General features: G+C 43.6%; 3 protein-coding genes across 4 annotated transcripts in view; 1 reads left to right on the top strand and 2 right to left on the bottom strand.

Annotated features, from left to right (window-relative positions):
• fggy (FGGY carbohydrate kinase domain containing) overlaps window positions 1-1514 on the bottom strand; it is a 168452-nt gene extending 166938 nt beyond the window's left edge. Inside the window, exons 1-4 of one of the 2 annotated variants that reach the window (XR_014615140.1) lie at window positions 1342-1514; window positions 677-883; window positions 342-453; window positions 66-217 (exon numbers count right to left, since the gene is read on the bottom strand). Coding sequence is in view for 1 of the 2 variants with exons in the window: in XM_084188344.1 (XP_084044470.1) it covers window positions 66-217; window positions 342-453; window positions 677-874 (462 nt within the window). In the remaining variant the exon portion in view is untranslated. The remainder of the gene's footprint in view (window positions 1-65; window positions 218-341; window positions 454-676; window positions 884-1341) is intronic. The other variant, XM_084188344.1, reaches the window with a different exon arrangement.
• A 6139-nt stretch (window positions 1515-7653) lies between these two features.
• LOC311150799 (transcription factor Jun-like) lies at window positions 7654-9791 on the top strand. The gene has a single exon (XM_084188327.1). It carries the CDS (start codon window positions 8314-8316, stop codon window positions 9265-9267), a length of 954 nt encoding a protein of 317 aa, XP_084044453.1. The 5' UTR covers window positions 7654-8313; the 3' UTR covers window positions 9268-9791.
• Window positions 9792-10939: 1148 nt separating this feature from the next.
• Window positions 10940-18051, bottom strand: LOC311150712 (transcriptional adapter 1-like). Its single transcript, XM_084188229.1, has 8 exons — window positions 17881-18051; window positions 17592-17683; window positions 17182-17247; window positions 16981-17078; window positions 16095-16307; window positions 13207-13358; window positions 12242-12398; window positions 10940-12017 (listed from the first exon to the last, which is right to left on the bottom strand). Exons 1-8 carry the CDS (start codon window positions 17952-17954, stop codon window positions 11865-11867), a joined length of 1005 nt encoding a protein of 334 aa, XP_084044355.1. The 5' UTR covers window positions 17955-18051; the 3' UTR covers window positions 10940-11864.
• Between the last annotated feature and the right edge of the window lie 1529 nt (window positions 18052-19580).

The raw sequence follows: 19580 nt of genomic DNA, 5'->3' as shown, positions 1-19580 counted from the left end.
AACTAGCCAATCAGAGGTGTCCAATAATAAAACAGTCTGTTGACGTATAGTGGGTGACCTCTAACCTCTTTCAGCCAGAGCAGCTTGGGGGGCTGCATCTCCGGTGACATCACCCCTCCCACCCTGCTCAGGACCCTGTGGCCGGTGCTGGTGATGCGTGCAGCCTGCTCCGCAGCGCGATGGTCCATCCACATCACCACGTTCCTCTCAGCCTCACCTACACACAGGGCAACAGAGAGGGGAGGAGGAGACATTTTGACAAATACCTAGTTGAAACGTTGGACTCAATAACACTGTGAGCATTCAACTATTTATCTATTTTTAACCATTCTCTCACTCACCATCCTGGTTGACAGCTACAGGCTGGAAGTTCTGGTCCAGGACCACTAGGGAACAGGTGGCATCAAAACCCACCCCTCTGACCTGATTCCTCTGCACTCCCTGGGTCACTTTCTGTCATAGGAATATGGTGTTGGTTACATGTTGTTCTTTATGTTTTTGTTTTGTATTGCTGCTGAATATAATGAGAAAACCTTGCAAAACGGCAAAAAGTATTCAAAAAGGTATTGGAGTTAGGCATCATACTAATCTAGGCCAAAAATTAAAGAAATTCCAAGAGAATGTATCACTTTGCAGAGCACTTTAGTCACACCTGAACACAGTCTCTAACACCTACCCGGACTGTGCTACAGCACTTAGCCCAAATGTCAGTGGATGACTGGACATAATGGTCTGAGTGAGGTTTCCAGATGGTGACCATCTCCTCTGCAGTGGTCTTTACTTGGCCCTCCCTTGTGACCAGAGCAGCCCTCACACTGGCTGTCCCCACATCCACCCCCACATAGTACCACTCTACTGGGTCTGACCCAGCCATTTACAACACCTGCAGGACAGAGAGAGAGGAATCATTAAAAATAGATCACTGGTGAAGAAGGTTACTATGGCATGTCTAGGGATCTGTTTTTAGACATGCATATAGGTTATGGGCTCAAATATGAAATGAAAACATACAAACCTATTGTGTTTCTTACAACAACAAAAAAATGAAATAGTGTACTACACACGAGACAGTATAGATAGATACTCATTAGCAATGGGATCATGTCACTTTCCTGTTGATAGAGTGTGAAAGTACTAAAAGTATTGCGCTGTGCGTGATTGATCACTGAAGTGATACAATGTTGCTTTTACATTTTTGGAATCAATTTGTTATATATAATTTCGGTCTCTGTTCAGTCTGCTACATTTGACAATTCGTGGTGTAAAACGCGAATCCATAAACATTTGATTTAAACAGGGTCAACCCGACACGAAACTTTAACAACTTGTTTGATACATTACCTTGCCTCGAAGATCACAATGTATATTGATAACATTCACGAAATCACTCTTGGATGAATAGCGAAGTGGACTTTGATGTCCAACGGAACGCGTTAGTGACCAAAAAGGGTAAATCGTTGTGCTCTCGCATAGCAGGCCAGGCAGCGGGGTTTCTCTTTGCTTTGATCAACTGCGAGTTTGTAACACTGGCAGCTCGTCATTGTACACATACAAATCTGAAATTACACTAGCCCATTAAATCAGCTTTACAATTTTAGTTTCATTTCTAAAGTGAGGATGTCAAGAAACCCCTATTCTATTAATCTGTATGTATAAAACGTGCTCTGCCAAAATAGACCTTAAAATGGTATTGTACCTCAATGTAACTCCCTAGAATAGGTGATAAGAACATAGTTGAGTCAGGGTCATTTGAGTCTAACACAGGCAACAACAAAAAAAGTCAAAATTGGAAGACAATTCTACTGATCTTATAAACACTCAAGGCCCAGGGAAAGCAGTGCACAGCAGACTGTGCTTGGGCCAGTAAGGAATATATATATACACTGCTCAAAAAAATAAAGGGAACACTAAAATAACACATCCTAGATCTGAATGAATGAAATAATCGTATTAAATACTTTTTTCTTTACATAGTTGAATGTGCTGACAACAAAATCACACAAAAATGATCAATGGAAATCAAATGTATCAACCCATGGAGGTCTGGATTTGGAGTCACCTCAAAATTAAAGTGGAAAACCACACTACAGGCTGATCCAACATTGGTGTAATGTCCTTAAAACAAGTCAAATTGAGGCTCAGTAGTGTGTGTGGCCTCCATGTGCCTGTATGACCTCCCTACAACGCCTGGGCATGCTCCTGATGAGGTGGCGGATGGTCTCCTGAGGGATCTCCTCCCAGACCTGGACTAAAGCATCCGCCAACTCCTGGACAGTCTGTGGTGCAACGTGGCGTTGGTGGATGGAGCGAGACATGATGTCCCAGATGTGCTCAATTGGATTCAGGTCTGGGGAACGGGCGGGCCAGTCCATAGCATCAATGCCTTCCTCTTGCAGGAACTGCTGACACCCTCCAGCCACATGAGGTCTAGCATTGTCTTGCATTAGGAGGAACCCAGGGCCAACCGCACCAGCATATGGTCTCACAAGGGGTCTGAGGATCTCATCTCGGTACCTAATGGCAGTCAGGCTACCTCTGGCGAGCACATGGAGGGCTGTGCGGCCCCCCAAAGAAATGCCACCCCACACCATGACTGACCCACCGCCAAACCGGTCATGCTGGAGGATGTTGCAGGCAGCAGAACGTTCTCCACGGCGTCTCCAGACTCTGTCACGTCTGTCACATGTGCTCAGTGTGAACCTGCTTTCATCTGTGAAGAGCACAGGGCGCCAGTGGCGAATTTGCCAATCTTGGTGTTCTCTGGCAAATGCCAAACGTCCTGCACGGTGTTGGGCTGTAAGCACAACCCCCACCTGTGGACGTCGGGCCCTCATACCACCCTCATGGAGTCTGTTTCTGACCGTTTGAGCAGACACATGCACATTTGTGGCCTGCTGGAGGTCATTTTGCAGGGCTCTGGCAGTGCTCCTCCTGCTCCTCCTTGCACAAAGGCGGAGGTAGCAGTCCTGCTGCTGGGTTGTTGCCCTCCTACGGCCTCCTCCACGTCTCCTGATGTACTGGCCTGTCTCCTGGTAGCGCCTCCATGCTCTGGACACTACGCTGACAGACACAGCAAACCTTCTTGCCACAGCTCGCATTGATGTGCCATCCTGGATGAGCTGCACTACCTGAGCCACTTGTGTGGGTTGTAGACTCCGTCTCATGCTACCACTAGAGTGAAAGCACCACCAGCATTCAAAAGTGACCAAAACATCAGCCAGGAAGCATAGGAACTGAGAAGTGGTCTGTGGTCACCACCTGCAAAACCAGTCCTTTATTGGGGGTGTCTTGCTAATTGCCTATAATTTCCACCTGTTGTCTATTCCATTTGCACAACAGCATGTGAAATTTATTGTCAATCAGTGTTGCTTCCTAAGTGGACAGTTTGATTTCACAGAAGTGTGATTGACTTGGAGTTACATTGTGTTGTTTAAGTGTTCCCTTTATTTTTTTGAGCAGTGTATATACAGTGAGGGAAAAAAGTATTTGGTCCCCTGCTGATTTGTGTACGTTTGCCCACTGACAAAGACATGATCAGTCTATAATTTTAATGGTAGGTTTATTTGAACCGTGAGAGACAGAAAAACAAAACAAAAATCCAGAAAAATGCATGTCAAAAATGTTATAAATTGATTTGCATTTTAATGAGGGAAATAAGTATTTGACCCCTCTGCAAAACATAACTTAGTACTGGGTGGCAAAACCCTTGTTGGCAATCACAGAGGTCAGACGTTTCTTGTAGTTGGCCACCAGGTTTGCACACATCTCAGGAGGGATTTTGTCCCACTCCTCTTTGCAGATCTTCTCCAAGTCATTGAGGTTTCGAGGCTGACGTTTGGCAACTCGAACCTTCAACTCCCTCCACAGATTTTCTATGGGATTAAGGTCTGAAGACTGGCTAGGCCACTCCAGGACCTTAATGTGCTTCTTCTTGAGCCACTCCTTTGTTGCCTTGGCCATGTGTTTTTGGTCATTGTCATGCTGGAATACCCATCCACGACCCATTTTCAATGCCCTGGCTGAGGGAAGGAGGTTCTCACCCAAGATTTGACGGTACATGGCCCCGTCCATCGTCACTTTGATGCGGTGAAGTTGTCCTGTCCCCTTAGCAGAAAAACACCCCCAAAGCATAATGTTTCCACCTCCATGTTTGACGGTAGGGATGGTGTTCTTGGGGTCATAGGCAGCATTCCTCCTCCTCCAAACACGGCGAGTTGAGTTGATGACAAAGAGCTTGATTTTGGTCTCATCTGACCACAACACTTTCACCCAGTTCTCTTCTGAATCATTCAGATGTTCATTGGCAAACTGGACTAGCAAACGGGCCTGTATATGTGCTTTCTTGAGCAGGGGGACCTTGCGGGCGCTGCAGGATTTCAGTCCTTCACGGCATAGTGTATTACCAATTGTTTTCTTGTTGACTATGGTCCCAGTTGCCTTGAGATCATTGACAAGATCCCCCGTGTAGTTCTGGGCTGATTCCTTACTGTTCTCATGATCATTGCAACTCCACGAGGTGAGATCTTGCATGGAGCCCCAGGCCGAGGGAGATTGACAGTTCTTTTGTGTTTCTTCCATTTGCGAATAATCGCACCAACTGTTGTCACCTTCTCACCAAGCTGCTTGGCGATGGTCTTGTAGCCCATTCCAGCCTTGTGTAGGTCTACAATCTTGTCCCTGACATCCTTGGAGAGCTCTTTGGTCTTGGCCATGGTGGAGAGTTTGGAATCTGATTGATTGATTGCTTCTGTGGACAGGTGTCTTTTATACAGGTAACAAGCTGAGATTAGGAGCACTCCATTTAAGAGTGTGCTCCTAATCTCAGCTCGTTACCCGTATAAAAGTCACCTGGGAGCCAAAAATCTTTCTGATTGAGAGGGGGTCAAATACTTATTTCCCTCATTAAAATGCAAATCAATTTATAACATTTTTGACATGCGTTTTTCTGGATTTTGTTGTTGTTATTCTGTCTCTCACTGTTCAAATAAACCTACTATTAAAATTATAGACTGATCATATCTTTGTCAGTGGGCAAACGTACAAAATCAGCAGGGGATCAAATACTTTTTTCCCTCACTATATCTATATTTTTTTTTTTTCACCTTTATTTAACCAGGTAAGCCAGTTGAGAACAAGTTCTCATTTACAACTGCGACCTGGCCAAGATAAAGCAAAGTAGTGCGATAAAAACAACAACAACACAGAGTTACATATGGAATAAACAAAAACGTACAGTCAATAACACAATAGAAAATCTATATAAAGTGTGTGCAAATGAAGTATGTTATGGAGGTAAGGCAATAAATATGCCATAGTGCAAATAATTACAATTTAGTATTAACACTGGAGTGATAGATGTGCAGAAGATGATGTGCAAATAGAGATACTGGGGTGCAAATGAGCAAAATAAATAACAATGTAAATAACAATATGGGGATGAGGTAGTCGGGTGGGCTAATTACAGATGGGCTGTGTACAGGTGCAGTGATCGGTAAGCTGCTCTGACAACTGATGCTTAAAGTTAGAGAGGGAGATAAGTGTCTCCAGCTTCAGAGATTTTTGCAGTTCGTTCCAGTCATTTGCAGCAGAGAACTGGAAGGAATGGCGGCCAAAGGAGGTGTTGGCTTTGGGGATGACCAGTGAGATATACCTGCTGGAACGCATACTATGGGTGGGTGTTGCTATGGTGCCCAATGATCTAAGGTATGGCAGGGATTTGCCTAGAAGTGATTTATAGATGACCTGGAGCCAGTGGGTTTGGCGACGAATATGTAGTGAGGGCCAGCCAACGAGAGTGTACAGGTCACAATGGTGGGTAGTATATTGGGCTTTGGTGAGAAAACAGATGGCACTGTGATAGACTACATCCAATTTGCTGAGTAGAGTGTTGGAAGCTATTTTGTAAATGACATCGCCGAAGTCAAGGATCGGTAGGATAGTCAGTTTTACAAGGGCATGTTTAGCAGCATGAGTGAAGGAGGATTTGTTGCGAAATAGGAAGCCGATTCTCTAGAATAGAGGGGAGAGAGAAAGAATAGAGGAGGGAGAGGACAGGGAAACATAGAGCAGCAGGACAGGAAGAAACAGATGGTCCTTAACAAACACTGTAGACATGTTTAACACACACACATGGGTGAGTGAGTAATCTAACTTTCCTCTATTTATGATCAACACATGCTAAATGAACTCTCCACATTTTGGTCAGAGCAGAGCACAGACAGGAAGAGTGTGTTTTCATGGGCTGAGGGTCCATCGCTACAACAAAGGACAGCTTGTAGCGGCTGGGCCGGGTTCTAAACAAAACTCTTGATTACAACTCTCCATGCAGTGGAAGCAGCTGGCTGAGCCAGGGGAGGAAGGTGGTGTTATCTAGAGGTTACCCATCAGGCCACTGGACAGGAAACAAGGACAGAGAAACAGGAAGTATGGCCGGGTCAGCGGTAGGTTGATAGGAAAATTCCCCGCTACAGTTATAAACACAGGTGCGTGCTGGGGGATATGTGTAAACCTATTTTATCTTCTATAGGGAGCTGCTGCTGAGAGACTGCTGTGAGACCAGTCTCAAGTACTACTTGCTCCATACAGAGAATGCATGAATGTGTGAGTGTGTGAGGGAGGGAGGGAGAGAGAGAGAGAGAGAGAGAGAGAGAGAGAGAGAGAGAGAGAGAGAGAGAGAGAGAGCGTGCATGCACACGTGTTTGTTTTTATTTTTTGGCCTGTGTTCATCTGGTGTATCCCTGTGACTGTGTGCATGTTTGTGGGATTGGAACGTTGTCATTGAACACATTTGTTGTTAGTATCATTATTGTGACAGGAGGAACAGACTTTCCAAAATATTCCAATCTGGAATTCCAAGTGAAGGTGTCAAATACCTCCAAATGGTGGTGGTTGTTGTGCCGTCAAGGCAACCTGAGGACAAGCGTGTCACTTCAGGGTTGACCTCAGTCTGTGGCCTGTGCCTGTGGCCCGTCCACTTATTTATAGTCAGGGTTAAATAGAATGTGTTGAATATTGCAAGGAGTGAGCAGACAGAGTTAAAGCTCACGGCAAGGACAGAGCAGAGAGAATACCAGCACTATCAGTCAGACAGTTTGCTTGAGACTGAGGAGCACCTCTTTGAGGCCCATTGAGCTCTACTGGAAATGGAAGGAGTTTCTCCACATATTGCACTTTTTTTTTTTTTTGCACATGAAAGTCATAAATATAATAAGCGATAGACTACATCTATTTGGGGAAATATATAATGAAAAATAAAGTTACAGAGTTGGCCCCACTTCACAGGCATAAAAATAATAAGCCATAGACTACATCTATTTGGGGAAATATATAATGAAAAATAAAGTTACAGAGTTGGCCCCACTTTACATTCAGGAATGGTAATACCTAGGTTATGTAGTTGCATGGTAGTAACCGTGTAATTACAGTGTAGGAAGGAACACATTGTTGTTACATAGTTGCTTACTTGTTATACCTGTACTCTGTACTACATAACTAATGCATAAAGTATCACCTGAAAAGCAAAACAAAAAACAGAGGAAGCGACCCCCCCCCCCACTCTGTCACAAGCACCAGAAGTATATCAAATTCCTACGCATTCACCCACAAAGTCAAAGAGCAAAAGAAAGCAAATATCGTGAAAGCTGATTTTAAAAGGTAATCTGGTCAATTTTTATTGAGATTGGATAACAAAATTGAGCGGGTAAAAAGACATTCAAAAACAAAACGCAATCCCAGAGGACAACGTTCCTTTTACTGCATTACCTAATCCCATCAGCCTTTGCGGGAGGCGGGAATATGGCTGGTTGTCAACGCAACGTGCATGTCATTAAAAGAAGTAACGCCCATCACATCATCTCAAACCAATAGGAAGCCTGATACATGACATCATTGTTATTTTCAGTATAGCAGCAGCTTAGAAGTGGATAAAGTTCGTCTCCACGTTGGAAGTGGTAGAAACTACATTGTGTCGAGTCAGACACAGTATCTGCTTAGAGAAGAAAAACCTTATTTGAATAGGCGAATCGATGATTTTTTTTAAAAATCCTAATTGAAACAAAGACGCCTATCGATTGAGGAAGTTCATATTTTGTTTGTTTGATACTATTATTTTATCAAATCTCAAGAAAAGTTTCCACATCGGACATCAAGAGTTGTCCTCCGGGTTGAGATTCGAAAATTACTTGTCCTAAGACTGTAAAAAGATTTGGGAAATCAGATTACAATTTATCACTCCATATTGTTTATTGCAATTTCGACCTTTGATGTTTGGATTTTTTTCCAGCAATTATATTCGAAATAAAGACCCGTCAATTGATGCCCACCAAGATGGAAGCTACATTATATGACGAATCGGTAAATGGTCAGCAAGGCGCAGTGGGTGGATATCATGGGTTTAACCCGAAAACCCTGAAGCAGAGCATGACACTGAACCTAAACGACCCTAAAATGTTTAAACCTCATCTGCGGGCGAAAGCTATCGACATCCTGACGTCCCCTGATGTGGGATTATTAAAACTGGCCTCCCCGGAATTGGAAAGGCTCATCATCCAGTCCTGCAATGGGCTGACGACTCCGACCCCAACTCAGTTCCTCTGTCCCAAGAACATCACCGACGAGCAAGAGGGTTTTGCCGAGGGATTCGTAAAGGCGCTCGCGGAGCTTCATTATCAACAGCATATGCCCAATGGCAGCTCTGACGCTCAAACCAATGCTCCCAACGACATGGCACCCGCATCTACTGTGTCGGACAGTCCTATACCCTACAGCTGCACCGTGCGCCCCGAGCCACCTGAATACACAAACTTGGGCACTTTCAGTCGGGCTGTCAGCTCTGCGTCGGCACTTAACGGCGACAGACTCTCCTCCGCTAGTTACACGGCCGACCCGTCCCAAACCCACATCGAGCCCCAGCATCCACGGATACAGCATCCTCGGCTACAGTCATTCAAAGAGGAGCCCCAGACGGTGCCCGAGATGAGTGGCGATACCCCTCCGCTGTCTCCTATCGACATGGAGAGCCAGGAGCGGATAAAAGCCGAGAGAAAGCGCTTGAGAAATAGGGTGGCCGCGTCCAAATGCCGGAAAAGGAAGCTGGAGAGGATCTCGAGGCTGGAGGACAGGGTAAAAAACCTGAAGACCCAACACACAGAGTTGGTCTCCTCTGCCAACGTGCTCCGGGACGAACTGGCACTGCTCAAACAGAAGGTCATGGACCACGTTAACAGCGGGTGCCAACTCATATTGACGCAGCAGCTCCAGGCGTTCTGAACGGCCAAAGACTGCGCTTTGAGCGAGAGACATTTCATTATGGGACCAAACGCAGCTCCTAGGGGCGTGATACAGTACTTCGTCTTTGCGCCTGACAGAATGGCGACAATATAAACTTCTTCGTGGAATAATTAGGCTAGGGGTGGCCAAGGCCGACAAACAGTGCCAATGCCTGTTACCCTATGACGAGTTTTGACATTGTCTAGTATGTAAATAGTCCAAGTCTAGCACTGAGTTTTCTCACCAGCAACAAGTTGTACAATGTAACACGATGAGACATTGCATTATTGACACACCTTGTGAAAGGACTGACTCACAGGTGTGTGTAGGCTAGGCTACTAGGACTGACACAAAACCTTCTTACTTTCTTAACATTTACACATTAATACAATTTTGTGAAAGGGGTATAACAAATGTTAGATCTGAATTAATACCTTATCATAATACTGTTTTTATGCCTGTTTTTATGCGAACTGTATGTTTAAACGACAAATCTAATGTGGAATAAAAATTATCATGAAGAATATTGTCGCGGTTATAATTATTCAGAATGGGGTTTTAAATGTCAGGGAAATAGGTCAATAGTTCAGCCCAGGATGAACAGTGAATTAATTAAATGTTTGTTGACAGTGAAATAGGGACAGACTGACCATTGAGTCACTCCAGTGTAGCGTAATCGCTTGGTAGGGGGACCGTGCTCCTCGACAAACGATTGGACGACGTGTCGGAAATGAGCAGCCAGCAAGCCAAATATGGCAAGAGAGCTCTGAGCAGTTACCTTGTCTATGACGGGTGGGTGTGGGAAACACTATTTTCACGGCACTTCGATACCCAAGTTACTTTTTCGTTGCAGGTTAGGAGAACCTACGCAGCAGGTTAAGGTTAGGAAAGGGGTTAGGGTTCGCGAAATTGTGCCTAAAATACGAGGTCCCGTTGGAAATGCTGGTCGGTAGTAGGCCTAGTAGTCATACCAAAGATGGTGGATAAATGAAGATAGTTCACGCAGGCCGTTTACCATTGAAAACAAATGGTCAGTTCTGGTCTACTTAACTGGGTGTCTCTCATAGACACAAATGCAATAGAGAGCATTAGTAATGTCGTCTTTTTGTAGGCAGTAACTCCCCTATGGTTCGTTGAACAAAGCCTATGGGAAAATTGAGTTTTTGGATAAACGCTGAAAATAAATTGTGATAAACACAGGTTTAGGAGATTTTAAACGTTTTGTTCTATGAGAATCTTCATCAGCTAATGTCACTTTTTGTGAATTTTGAAGCATTTATGTAAGAAAACCCCCCACAAAACACATAAAGGCTCATAATTAATAAAGGTCATGTTAACCAACTAACTATTCTTTCCCCATTAATTTTCCCCATGGCTGAACAACCAGAGGTAAATCATTTCTGTTTTTTAGGACTACAAGCTCTATAGCAGCTGGGTCTGGCCTACTTAGTTCATTGAACAGTCTCTGGTCATACCACTGGTGGTGTTTTACAGAGCTCAAGTGCACATGAGGAGAAACAAACTTCAATAGTGTCTTCTACAGGCCTATTCCCAAAGATGACTTATTTTTTCTATTCCACCATAGAAATAGATGCATTACACTATTTTATTACATAGATAATATATTTAAAATGTTCAATGATAGAACGTCAAAGAAGTCTGTCCAGCACCTGACAGTTGGCTGTGTTTATTAAAAAAATATATATTTCAATGATAGAAGATACAATGGAAGATTACTTAGTAATCTATTTCAACTGATGATTAAAATGGGCAAATTATGAAAATGTAATAGATAAAATGTAGAAAAAATTAATTCAATGAAACTTATTTTGTGTAATATATTTTTTTATTTCATTTTGCCATTTTTGACTTCCATTGATATTATAAACGATTGTCGGTGGAAAGAAATACACAATCATATATACATATTTGCATAAATACTGTGATGTATGCATTGCTGTGACAAAGTTCAGTAAACAAGGACCCATGTGTACTTCAGGCATAATTCTGCAAGGGCATGTCAATATCAAAATAAAAAGGGGCCACAATATTTGTTCAGATGTGTGGGAAATACGAAAGTAACACTATCTGACAAATTAACTGACAAAAATAACTGAAACTCACCCGAAGGTCAGAAATGCACCCATCCACCTTAAACTTGTTAACATTATTAACAGTGCAGAGAGGTTATGGGAGAGATATAGCTCTGTGTGTGTAGACATGTTAGTGCCTTAATAAGCTCGGTCTGTGACCATACCACACCACACTGGGACTTCCTTTATTTCTCTACATTACAGCACAGGTCTGTGAGTCTTCCACACAGATATACTATATGCATCTAAGGCTGGGTTTACACTCCACCAAGCGTTCTAAAACATTATTGACACTAGTGTAAAGTTGTGGTGCATGGTGAATCGGTTGCAGAGCCCCCCTAGTGGATTGTTAATCCAGTCTTAGAGATCATCCTCTCCCTCGCTCTGCTTCAAGGCAGTGTATAGGGGCCACATAGGTGCCTCAACACTGTGTTCATCTCTCTATTTGTCTCTGCCCTACCCCACCACTATCTGTCTGTGTGTCCACCTGACCGTCTGTGTGTATCAGCTGACAAGCAGGCCGTCCTTCCCTGCGAGGCGTTGGCGGTGCACATGGTCCTGCTCCAGCTCCTCGTGACTTGGATGCCACAGCCGGGACAGGATACGCTCCATGTTCAGGGCATACATGGTGTGAGAGGGCATCACACCCCGGTGGACCTACATCAAGGAAAAACATATACATTAGCAATACAGTAGTTTGAGTTTCTTTTTTCTTTCACATACAATTACATAAATACCTTCTGTTCAGCTTTGCCTTTTGATTACACATAATAATTTGTTTGTTGATTGTGAGTGAAAAGGAAAACAATTAAAATGTAAATGTTTTTGGTTATAGATATATAATGTTAAGGTAAGGCCAATTGAGGCTGCAATCTCCTCACCTGTAACGCTTCCAGGAGATCAAACATGCTGATAGGAGGGAGGGGCGCAGGGAGACCGTCACCGGAACAGGCCAATAGGAGAGCAGCCTGCTGCTCAGTATCGTCTGGTGACACCTGAGGGGGCGGGCCCGCTGGGAGAGACGCACTGGGAGGTGGGCTGGGGGACGAGGAGAGAGAGAGAGAGCCGGTCAGTACGGACATTGAATCAAGAGCATGACAAAAAGCATAAAGGTAATCTATTAGTAAAGGGGAATGCTGCCTGACCCCAACACCGCAAAGGAGTTCTCTCTAGGAATAATAAGAAAACCTTACAGAATGGTGCAAAAAGTATGCACTACGTTGCCCTTTTTGCACCTTTCCAATTGTAAATAAAAAATATAAGTATTTTTGACAGACCTCTATCCAGTGTCCAGTGATCCTTTTTGCAGGGTGCTGTACTGGCAGCTCTCCTGCCTCACCTAACTGTTACTTCATGCACCTACAGTACAGTATGCTGTTTGAAATCCATCTGACAGAGAGCAACAACCATTTAGCTAGCTACTATTTACATTTTAGTCATTTAGCAGACGCTCTTATCCAGAGCGACTTACAGGAGCAATTAGGGTTAAGTGCCTTGCTTAAGGGCACATCGACAGATTTTTCACCTAGTCGGCTCGGGGATTAGAACCAGCAACCTTTCGGTTACTGGCACAACGCTCTTACCCACTAAGCTACCTGCCGCCCCTATTGATGTCTATAAATGGCCCTTCAAGTTTACTTGGAAGAGAACAATTGGTTACACTTTATTCTACAGTCCGCTGCTTACCAGGATGTAATTTCCTAATAATAGCATTGTAACTACGTTTCGGTTTCTTTGCGATTCATTGACACAAATAGTTAAGAGATTTCACTGAACATTTTTCTAGTTGATGCGAGGTAGATGACAGCGGAGAGCTGCAGACAGAGTTGACCTCTGACCTCCTTACCATTCTGTAACGATGTGGTAGGCAGCCAGGCTGTTCTTCAAGTAGGGCTGTGGGGTGACGTCACTGCCGAAGGCGTAGGGGAAGTGTCCGTCACGCAGCCGGTAGGCCTTCCTCCTGGACACCACGGCAGTCAGCACATCCTTCAGATGGTTCTGTGGTAGTGGAGGGACAACAGCTTAGTGAAGCATGTCTCAAAGCATAAAGTAATCTGTCCTAGGTTCAATCCCAATACCCCCCCTTAGCCCTCCCACTCAGTTTTGCGCTATCCCACGAGCCCCATCGAGTCAGAGTGGTATGCCAATTCAACTTGGAGTGAGGCGTAGTGCCTTTTCAGCCCTCCAGGCACTACACACACACACACTTTCAAATAAAGTGAATCGAGATGCAGACTTCCTATCGAGTCACAGACCGAGAGGTTCCCAAAACTCCCATGAATCTCCCAAGGCTGGAGAGTTGCTTCAGAAAAGTAAAAATACTAGGATGGAAGCAAATGTTAGTAATTATAACTTCATAACAAATCATGCAAAAAATGTAGAGACAAACAATTATGCATATTTCTGTCATAAAGTTAATTTATGAAAATCGCTATTTAACAAGCTACAGTGCATTCGGAATGTATTCAGACCCCTTCCCCTTTTCCACATTGTTACATTTGAGCCTTATTCTAAAATGGATTTAAAAAATAAAAATCCTCAATCTACACACAATACCCCATAATAACAAAGCAAAAAACAGGTTAAGAAATGTTTGCAAAAACAGAAATACCTTATTTACATAAGTATTCAGACCCTTTGCTATGAGACTCAAAATTGAGCTCAGGTGCATCCTGTTTCAATTGATCATCCTTGAGATGTTTCTACAACTTGATTGGCGTCCACCTGTGGTAAATTCAATTGATTGGAAATTATTGGAAAAGGCACACCTGTCTATATAAGGTCCCACAGTTGACAGTGCATGTCAGATCAAAAACCAAGCCATGATGTCGAATGAATTGTCAGGGGAGCTCTGAGACAGGATTATGTCAAGGCACAGATCTGGGGAAGGGTATCAAAACATTTCTGCAGCATTGAAGATCCCCAAGAACACAGTGGCCTCCATCATTCTTCAACGGAAGAAGTTTGGAACCACCAAGACTCTTCCTAGAGCTGGCCGCCCGGCCAAACTGAGCAATCGGGGGAGAAGGGCATTTGTCAGGGAGGTGACCAAGAACCCGATGGTCACTCTGACTGAGCTCCAGAGTTCCTCTGTGGAGATGAGAGAACCTTCCAGAAGGACAACCATCTCTGCAGCACTCCACCAATCAGGCCTTTATGGTAGAGTGGCCAGAAGGAAGCCACTCTTCAGTAAAATGCACATGACAGCCCGCTTGGAGTTTGCCAAAAGACATCTAAAGGACTCTCAGACCATGAGAAACAAGATTCTCTGGTCTGATAAAACCAAGATTGAACTCTTTGGCCTGAATGCCAAGCGTCACGTCTGGAGATAACACGGCACCATCCCTACGGTGAAGCATGGTGGTGGCAGCATCATGCTGTGGGGATGTTTTTCAGCGGCAGGGACTGGGAGACTAGTCAGGATCGAGGGAAAGATGAACGGAGCAAAGTACAGAGAGCTCCTTGATGAAAACCTGCTCCAGAGCACTCAGGACCTCAGACTGGAGCAAAGGTTAATCTTCCAACAGGACAACGACCCTAAACACACAGCCAAGACAATGCAGGAGTGGCTTCGGGACAAGTCTCTGAATGTCCTTGAGTGGCCCAGCCAGAGCCCGGACTTGAACCCAATCGAACATCGCTGGAGAGACCTGAAAATAGCTGCGCAGCGACGCTCCCCATCCAACCTGAGAGCTTGAGAGGATCTGCAGAGAAGAATGGGAGAAACTCCCCAAATACAGGTGTGCCAAGCTTGTAGCGTCATACCCAAGAAGACTCGAGGCTGTAATAGCTGCCAAAGGTGCTTCAACAAAGTACTGAGTAAAGGGTCTGAATACTTATGTAAATGTAATATTTCGTTTTTTATAAATTTACAAAACAAACTTTTTGCTTAGTCATTATGGGGTATTGTGTGGGCTGTCATCTTGTGAAATCCCGTGGACGCAAAGAATCTAGCTAAAGCATTTAGTGCAAATTGAATAAACAATTTTGTAAGCTTGCCTTGCTGGTCATAAAAAAAACATCAAATTCAAATCACTTGTCATTGTTCTTCAATGTTAGAGATTGACGATATTTGTCATGCAATGTAGCTGAAATAACGTAGCTAACTCTTTTCTTACTTATTGTGTAGTGCAGGATAAAAAAATACCTGTATTCTATGGATGTGTAGCTTTGTAGACGATCTATATACAGACCCTAAAATGTTTGGTATAAATATTAATTCAGAACAGTCGTTTTAATTGCTTCCACTGGTTAAACATTAATCCCCAAGAAATTGCAGAAAATGAGAGAGTGAAGGAAATGCGACTGTTACTTGTCAAACTGCTATTATGGAATGAAAGTCCTACTTCAGTACTACTCCACATTGAACCACAGCTAGAGGATGGGTACATTAGGGCACATTGTTGTTTTGCAGTTCTTTCATTTGTTGCTCATATGGTAAGAACGTATTTGTTGCATGAGAAATATAAGAAAAGCTATTACTGCCGTCAGTACAGTACAGGCTCGACATCAATGAATTGCGTCGTAAGCTATCCTTTGCCGGCTTCTGCTGTGTGCGAATGATGTAGTGATGTCCCATTCCCTAGGGTTATGGTATCTCTCCCTACCACTAGTTTCTCCGTTTGAGGGATACTACCCCACCGAGGGAGACTCAAACGAGGGGGAGGGCTAAGGGGGGTATTGGGATTGAGCCCTAGAATGAAAACATATCTTGAACCAGTATCTCACACATACCTCCACAGCGTGGATCATGGTGCTGACAGCGTCCTCCATGACGTTGTCCAGGCCCAGCTCGAAGGCCGTGACCATCATGCGGGCCTCCAGCTGGCCGCGGGTGGGCAGCAGCAAGGTATTGACACTCAGTTTCAGTTCCTCCTCCTCACCCCCCACCTCCCGCGGGCTAAAGGGTTGGGCCGCACTCAGAGGGTTCTGGGGCTGGAAACGATGCTGAAGACGCAACGGGTCACGCACAGAATTATACTTCACCAGAAGGATGGGTCTGAAGTTTCTAAACCATATATTATTGCCACCTCCCATTATCCATTATTCAAGGGCAACAACTTTCTTTATAAACACAACGCAAGAAAATTACGAAGTATTTGTTACACGTGTGTTAAGGATTCTGACAAACACAAAAAGTCTGCCCACATCAACCCCATCCCTGCTGATCTCCATTGGCTACCTGTTCCTCAAAGAATTGACTATAAAATTATCCTCCTCGTCTACAAAGCCCTAAACGGCATCGGACCCGACTACCTGTCAGATCTACTCTCCCCCTATGAACCTCCACCCACCCTACGTTCAAGCCACGCCAAACTACTTCAGGCCCCTAGGACAAGGCTCCGCACAATGGGGGACCGTGCCTTTTCCTCCCACGCACCACGCCTATGGAACTCCCTTCCAGATAATCTCAGGGCTGTTCAGACTGTTGGAGCTTTTAAATCTGACCTTAAGACTCATCTCTATCGGCTGGCCTACCCTTCCTCCTAGACTTTGATTGTTGCTTTCATGATATGGTTATATATATATATATATATATATAATATTATATTTTATGCACTGAGATTATTCTTGGTAATTAAAAGTGCTTTACAAATATAATACATTATTAACAACTCACATCAAATTTCTGTCTGGAGGAGAACTTCTTCTTTCCTTTCGCAGGCTTGCCAGGCTTGGAGGCTGCACAACCTGCCCATTGCAAAGATCCAGCACCCTCTGGAAAAGTGGAGGTTGTTGCAGTCAGGTTTGTGGTCAACATACAGATGTGAGGAAACTGTATCAATTAAGATATTGATACATTCAATATTGGAAAACCTACCTGGTGTGGAGATGATAATCTGACAGCGAGTGAGAATGGCCAGGAGAAAGTCATTGTGGACATGAACTGAGAGGGGAAAATGTGGAGAGTTAGCTTTGAAATTGTTTATTTTTTGCATTGAACAGTAGCTCTGGTCCATGCAGATCAGACGCATGCGCATGGCTAGTGGCGGTAAACAGTGCTCACATTTCGTATTTTGGACTAACGAAACGACAGCTTGCCAATTCAGAGAAAACTTAATCAGCTCTCTAGTAACATCTTTACTTTTGTGTGTAACGAAAGTGTAATGAAGCCAGTCACTAAAAAAGCATCGATGAAGGGGTTAACGGAAAGATGCAGGGCTCCATGGACCAGCTAACGTTAGGTCCAACACACAGAAACAGAGAATGTCGAATAATATCTGCACTAACCGTTGTCTTGTGCCAAAAGGCGACGAGCCTCGATGTCAAACTCTTCCTTGCTTATCTTCTGTTTGAACCACAGTTTCAAGTTCGCCCAGTAACTTTAAAAAGAGATGCAATTGACAGATAGAACAATTAGAACATCTTTGGTTACACTGGTCACTGCATATCCGTTCGCAGACAGCTAGCTAGCTTTGCTATCTATTTATAGACGTTTAAAATAACTTGCGAAATAGGAAAGTTAAACAAACCTACAGTGTAAGGACAACATCACGTCAACCAACGGTTGCATACTTACTGTTTGACATTATCACCAATTGCTTCTGTTAAATTTTTCTTAGCAATTTCAAGCTCACTAGCATGGGCTGCCATAACGACTACAATTGTGTGACGCACTCAGATGTTTATAATGCCGCGTTCGAAGGAACTGGGAACTTGGAAATCTCAGCCTTCAGTGCGTTCATAACAACTGGGAACTCGGGAAAAAATGAGCTTCGACTGTGAAAAATCGATCTGAACGGTCATCCAACTCAGGCCTCTTTCTAGTGTTCCGACCTGAAGATCACTGACGTCATGATTTGACCTCGTATTTTTCCGAGTTCCCAGTTGTTTTGAATGCGCCATTACTAACCCTGGGACGTACTTATTCCGCGCCTGCGCTGTATCTTCTTCTTCTGTACTCGGCAGTGTGTGCATTAGCTAAAAGTGTAACAGCGCCACATATGAACTTGGAATATAAGCAAACACACACCTGCAATTAGCATTTTTTGCCAGCAGAGAGCATACATGCCTCAGGAGACATTGCTGTGCATTAATAATTTCCCTCAATGGCTGTGTATGAGCAGATATGATTTAGGTTTACACTCCCCCATTGAACATAGCGTATAGGTGCAATTTAGGTGGACCCAGGTACACGTTGCCATTAGGCACAGATCAAGGATCAGCAAAACGGACTTTATTTTAGTGTGGGACAATTTCCTCGTTATCTATTGATTGGTTGTTATTGGGTTAAATATTGCACTTTGTGATTCAATGTATGTCTGTAGGCAAATATACAGCTGTTCAATCCAGTGTATATTGTACAAAAGTTGCCTTGGGAGAGACCATCTCTTCACCCAAAAAAATTATGAACATCTCAAGACAACAAGACATGATTAATACCCATTCTTGCACTCATAGAATATCACTCAGTCTGGCTCTCGCTTGCTGTTTCTTGGACATTAAAAGCATTTATAATGATTTAAAACCTTTCCTTGTGGCTGATCCATACTTGTATAGACTGGGGGAAAAGGGTCTATAAAGAAGCTAAATAAAATTCAGATGTACATCTGGATCACTAGCCTACAGTGTCCATATCCCACAGAGCAACACAATTATTTATAGGGCAATAAAAACTCTTTTATTGACTATAATTCCTGTCTTTACTTTTTTATTGAGGACTATGACACAATAATAAAATATAATCTGTGCATGTGATGTGTAACAGGTTACTTAAAGAGTGTTGAGGGGTGGAGAAAGCATGAAATCAATTCCAGACAAGGGATGCTACATGCTTCGTGTGTGTCCTTCACTTTCATAAGGGACCTTTTCTCCAGAGTTAAATCCTTCTACATTCGGATATAATTATATTCAAACAACCACCTTTGAGAGACACTAAAACATATAAACACACGTCAAGAAAGTTTAATAGTCCCCCATCCCAGTGTCTTCCAAGTGATACCCTTCTCCCACACTCAAAATTATTTCCTCCTTTGGGATTTACGTCTTTGTCTGCTAAGACCTCCACATATTGTGTCTGTAGCCAAATAAACACAGCTGCCATTAGCCCTAAGATCAGGAGTTATTCTAAGAGGACTTCTAGGACCAGTGTTTTTGACAGAGATGGAGTATGTATGAGAGAGAAATGTTCAAAGAGCTTTGGTCAAATAAAATTGATTGAGAGTGAGTTGTTGATAACAAGTGTGTGTATGAGGTATATGGGAAAGTTTCAGAGCTTAA

Source organism: Coregonus lavaretus (genome assembly GCF_964263955.1).
Source record: "Coregonus lavaretus genome assembly, chromosome: 23".
NCBI lineage: Eukaryota > Metazoa > Chordata > Actinopteri > Salmoniformes > Salmonidae > Coregonus > Coregonus lavaretus.
The sequence above is the reverse complement of the archived record's forward strand: the minus strand, read 5'-3'. Positions and strand labels throughout refer to the sequence as shown.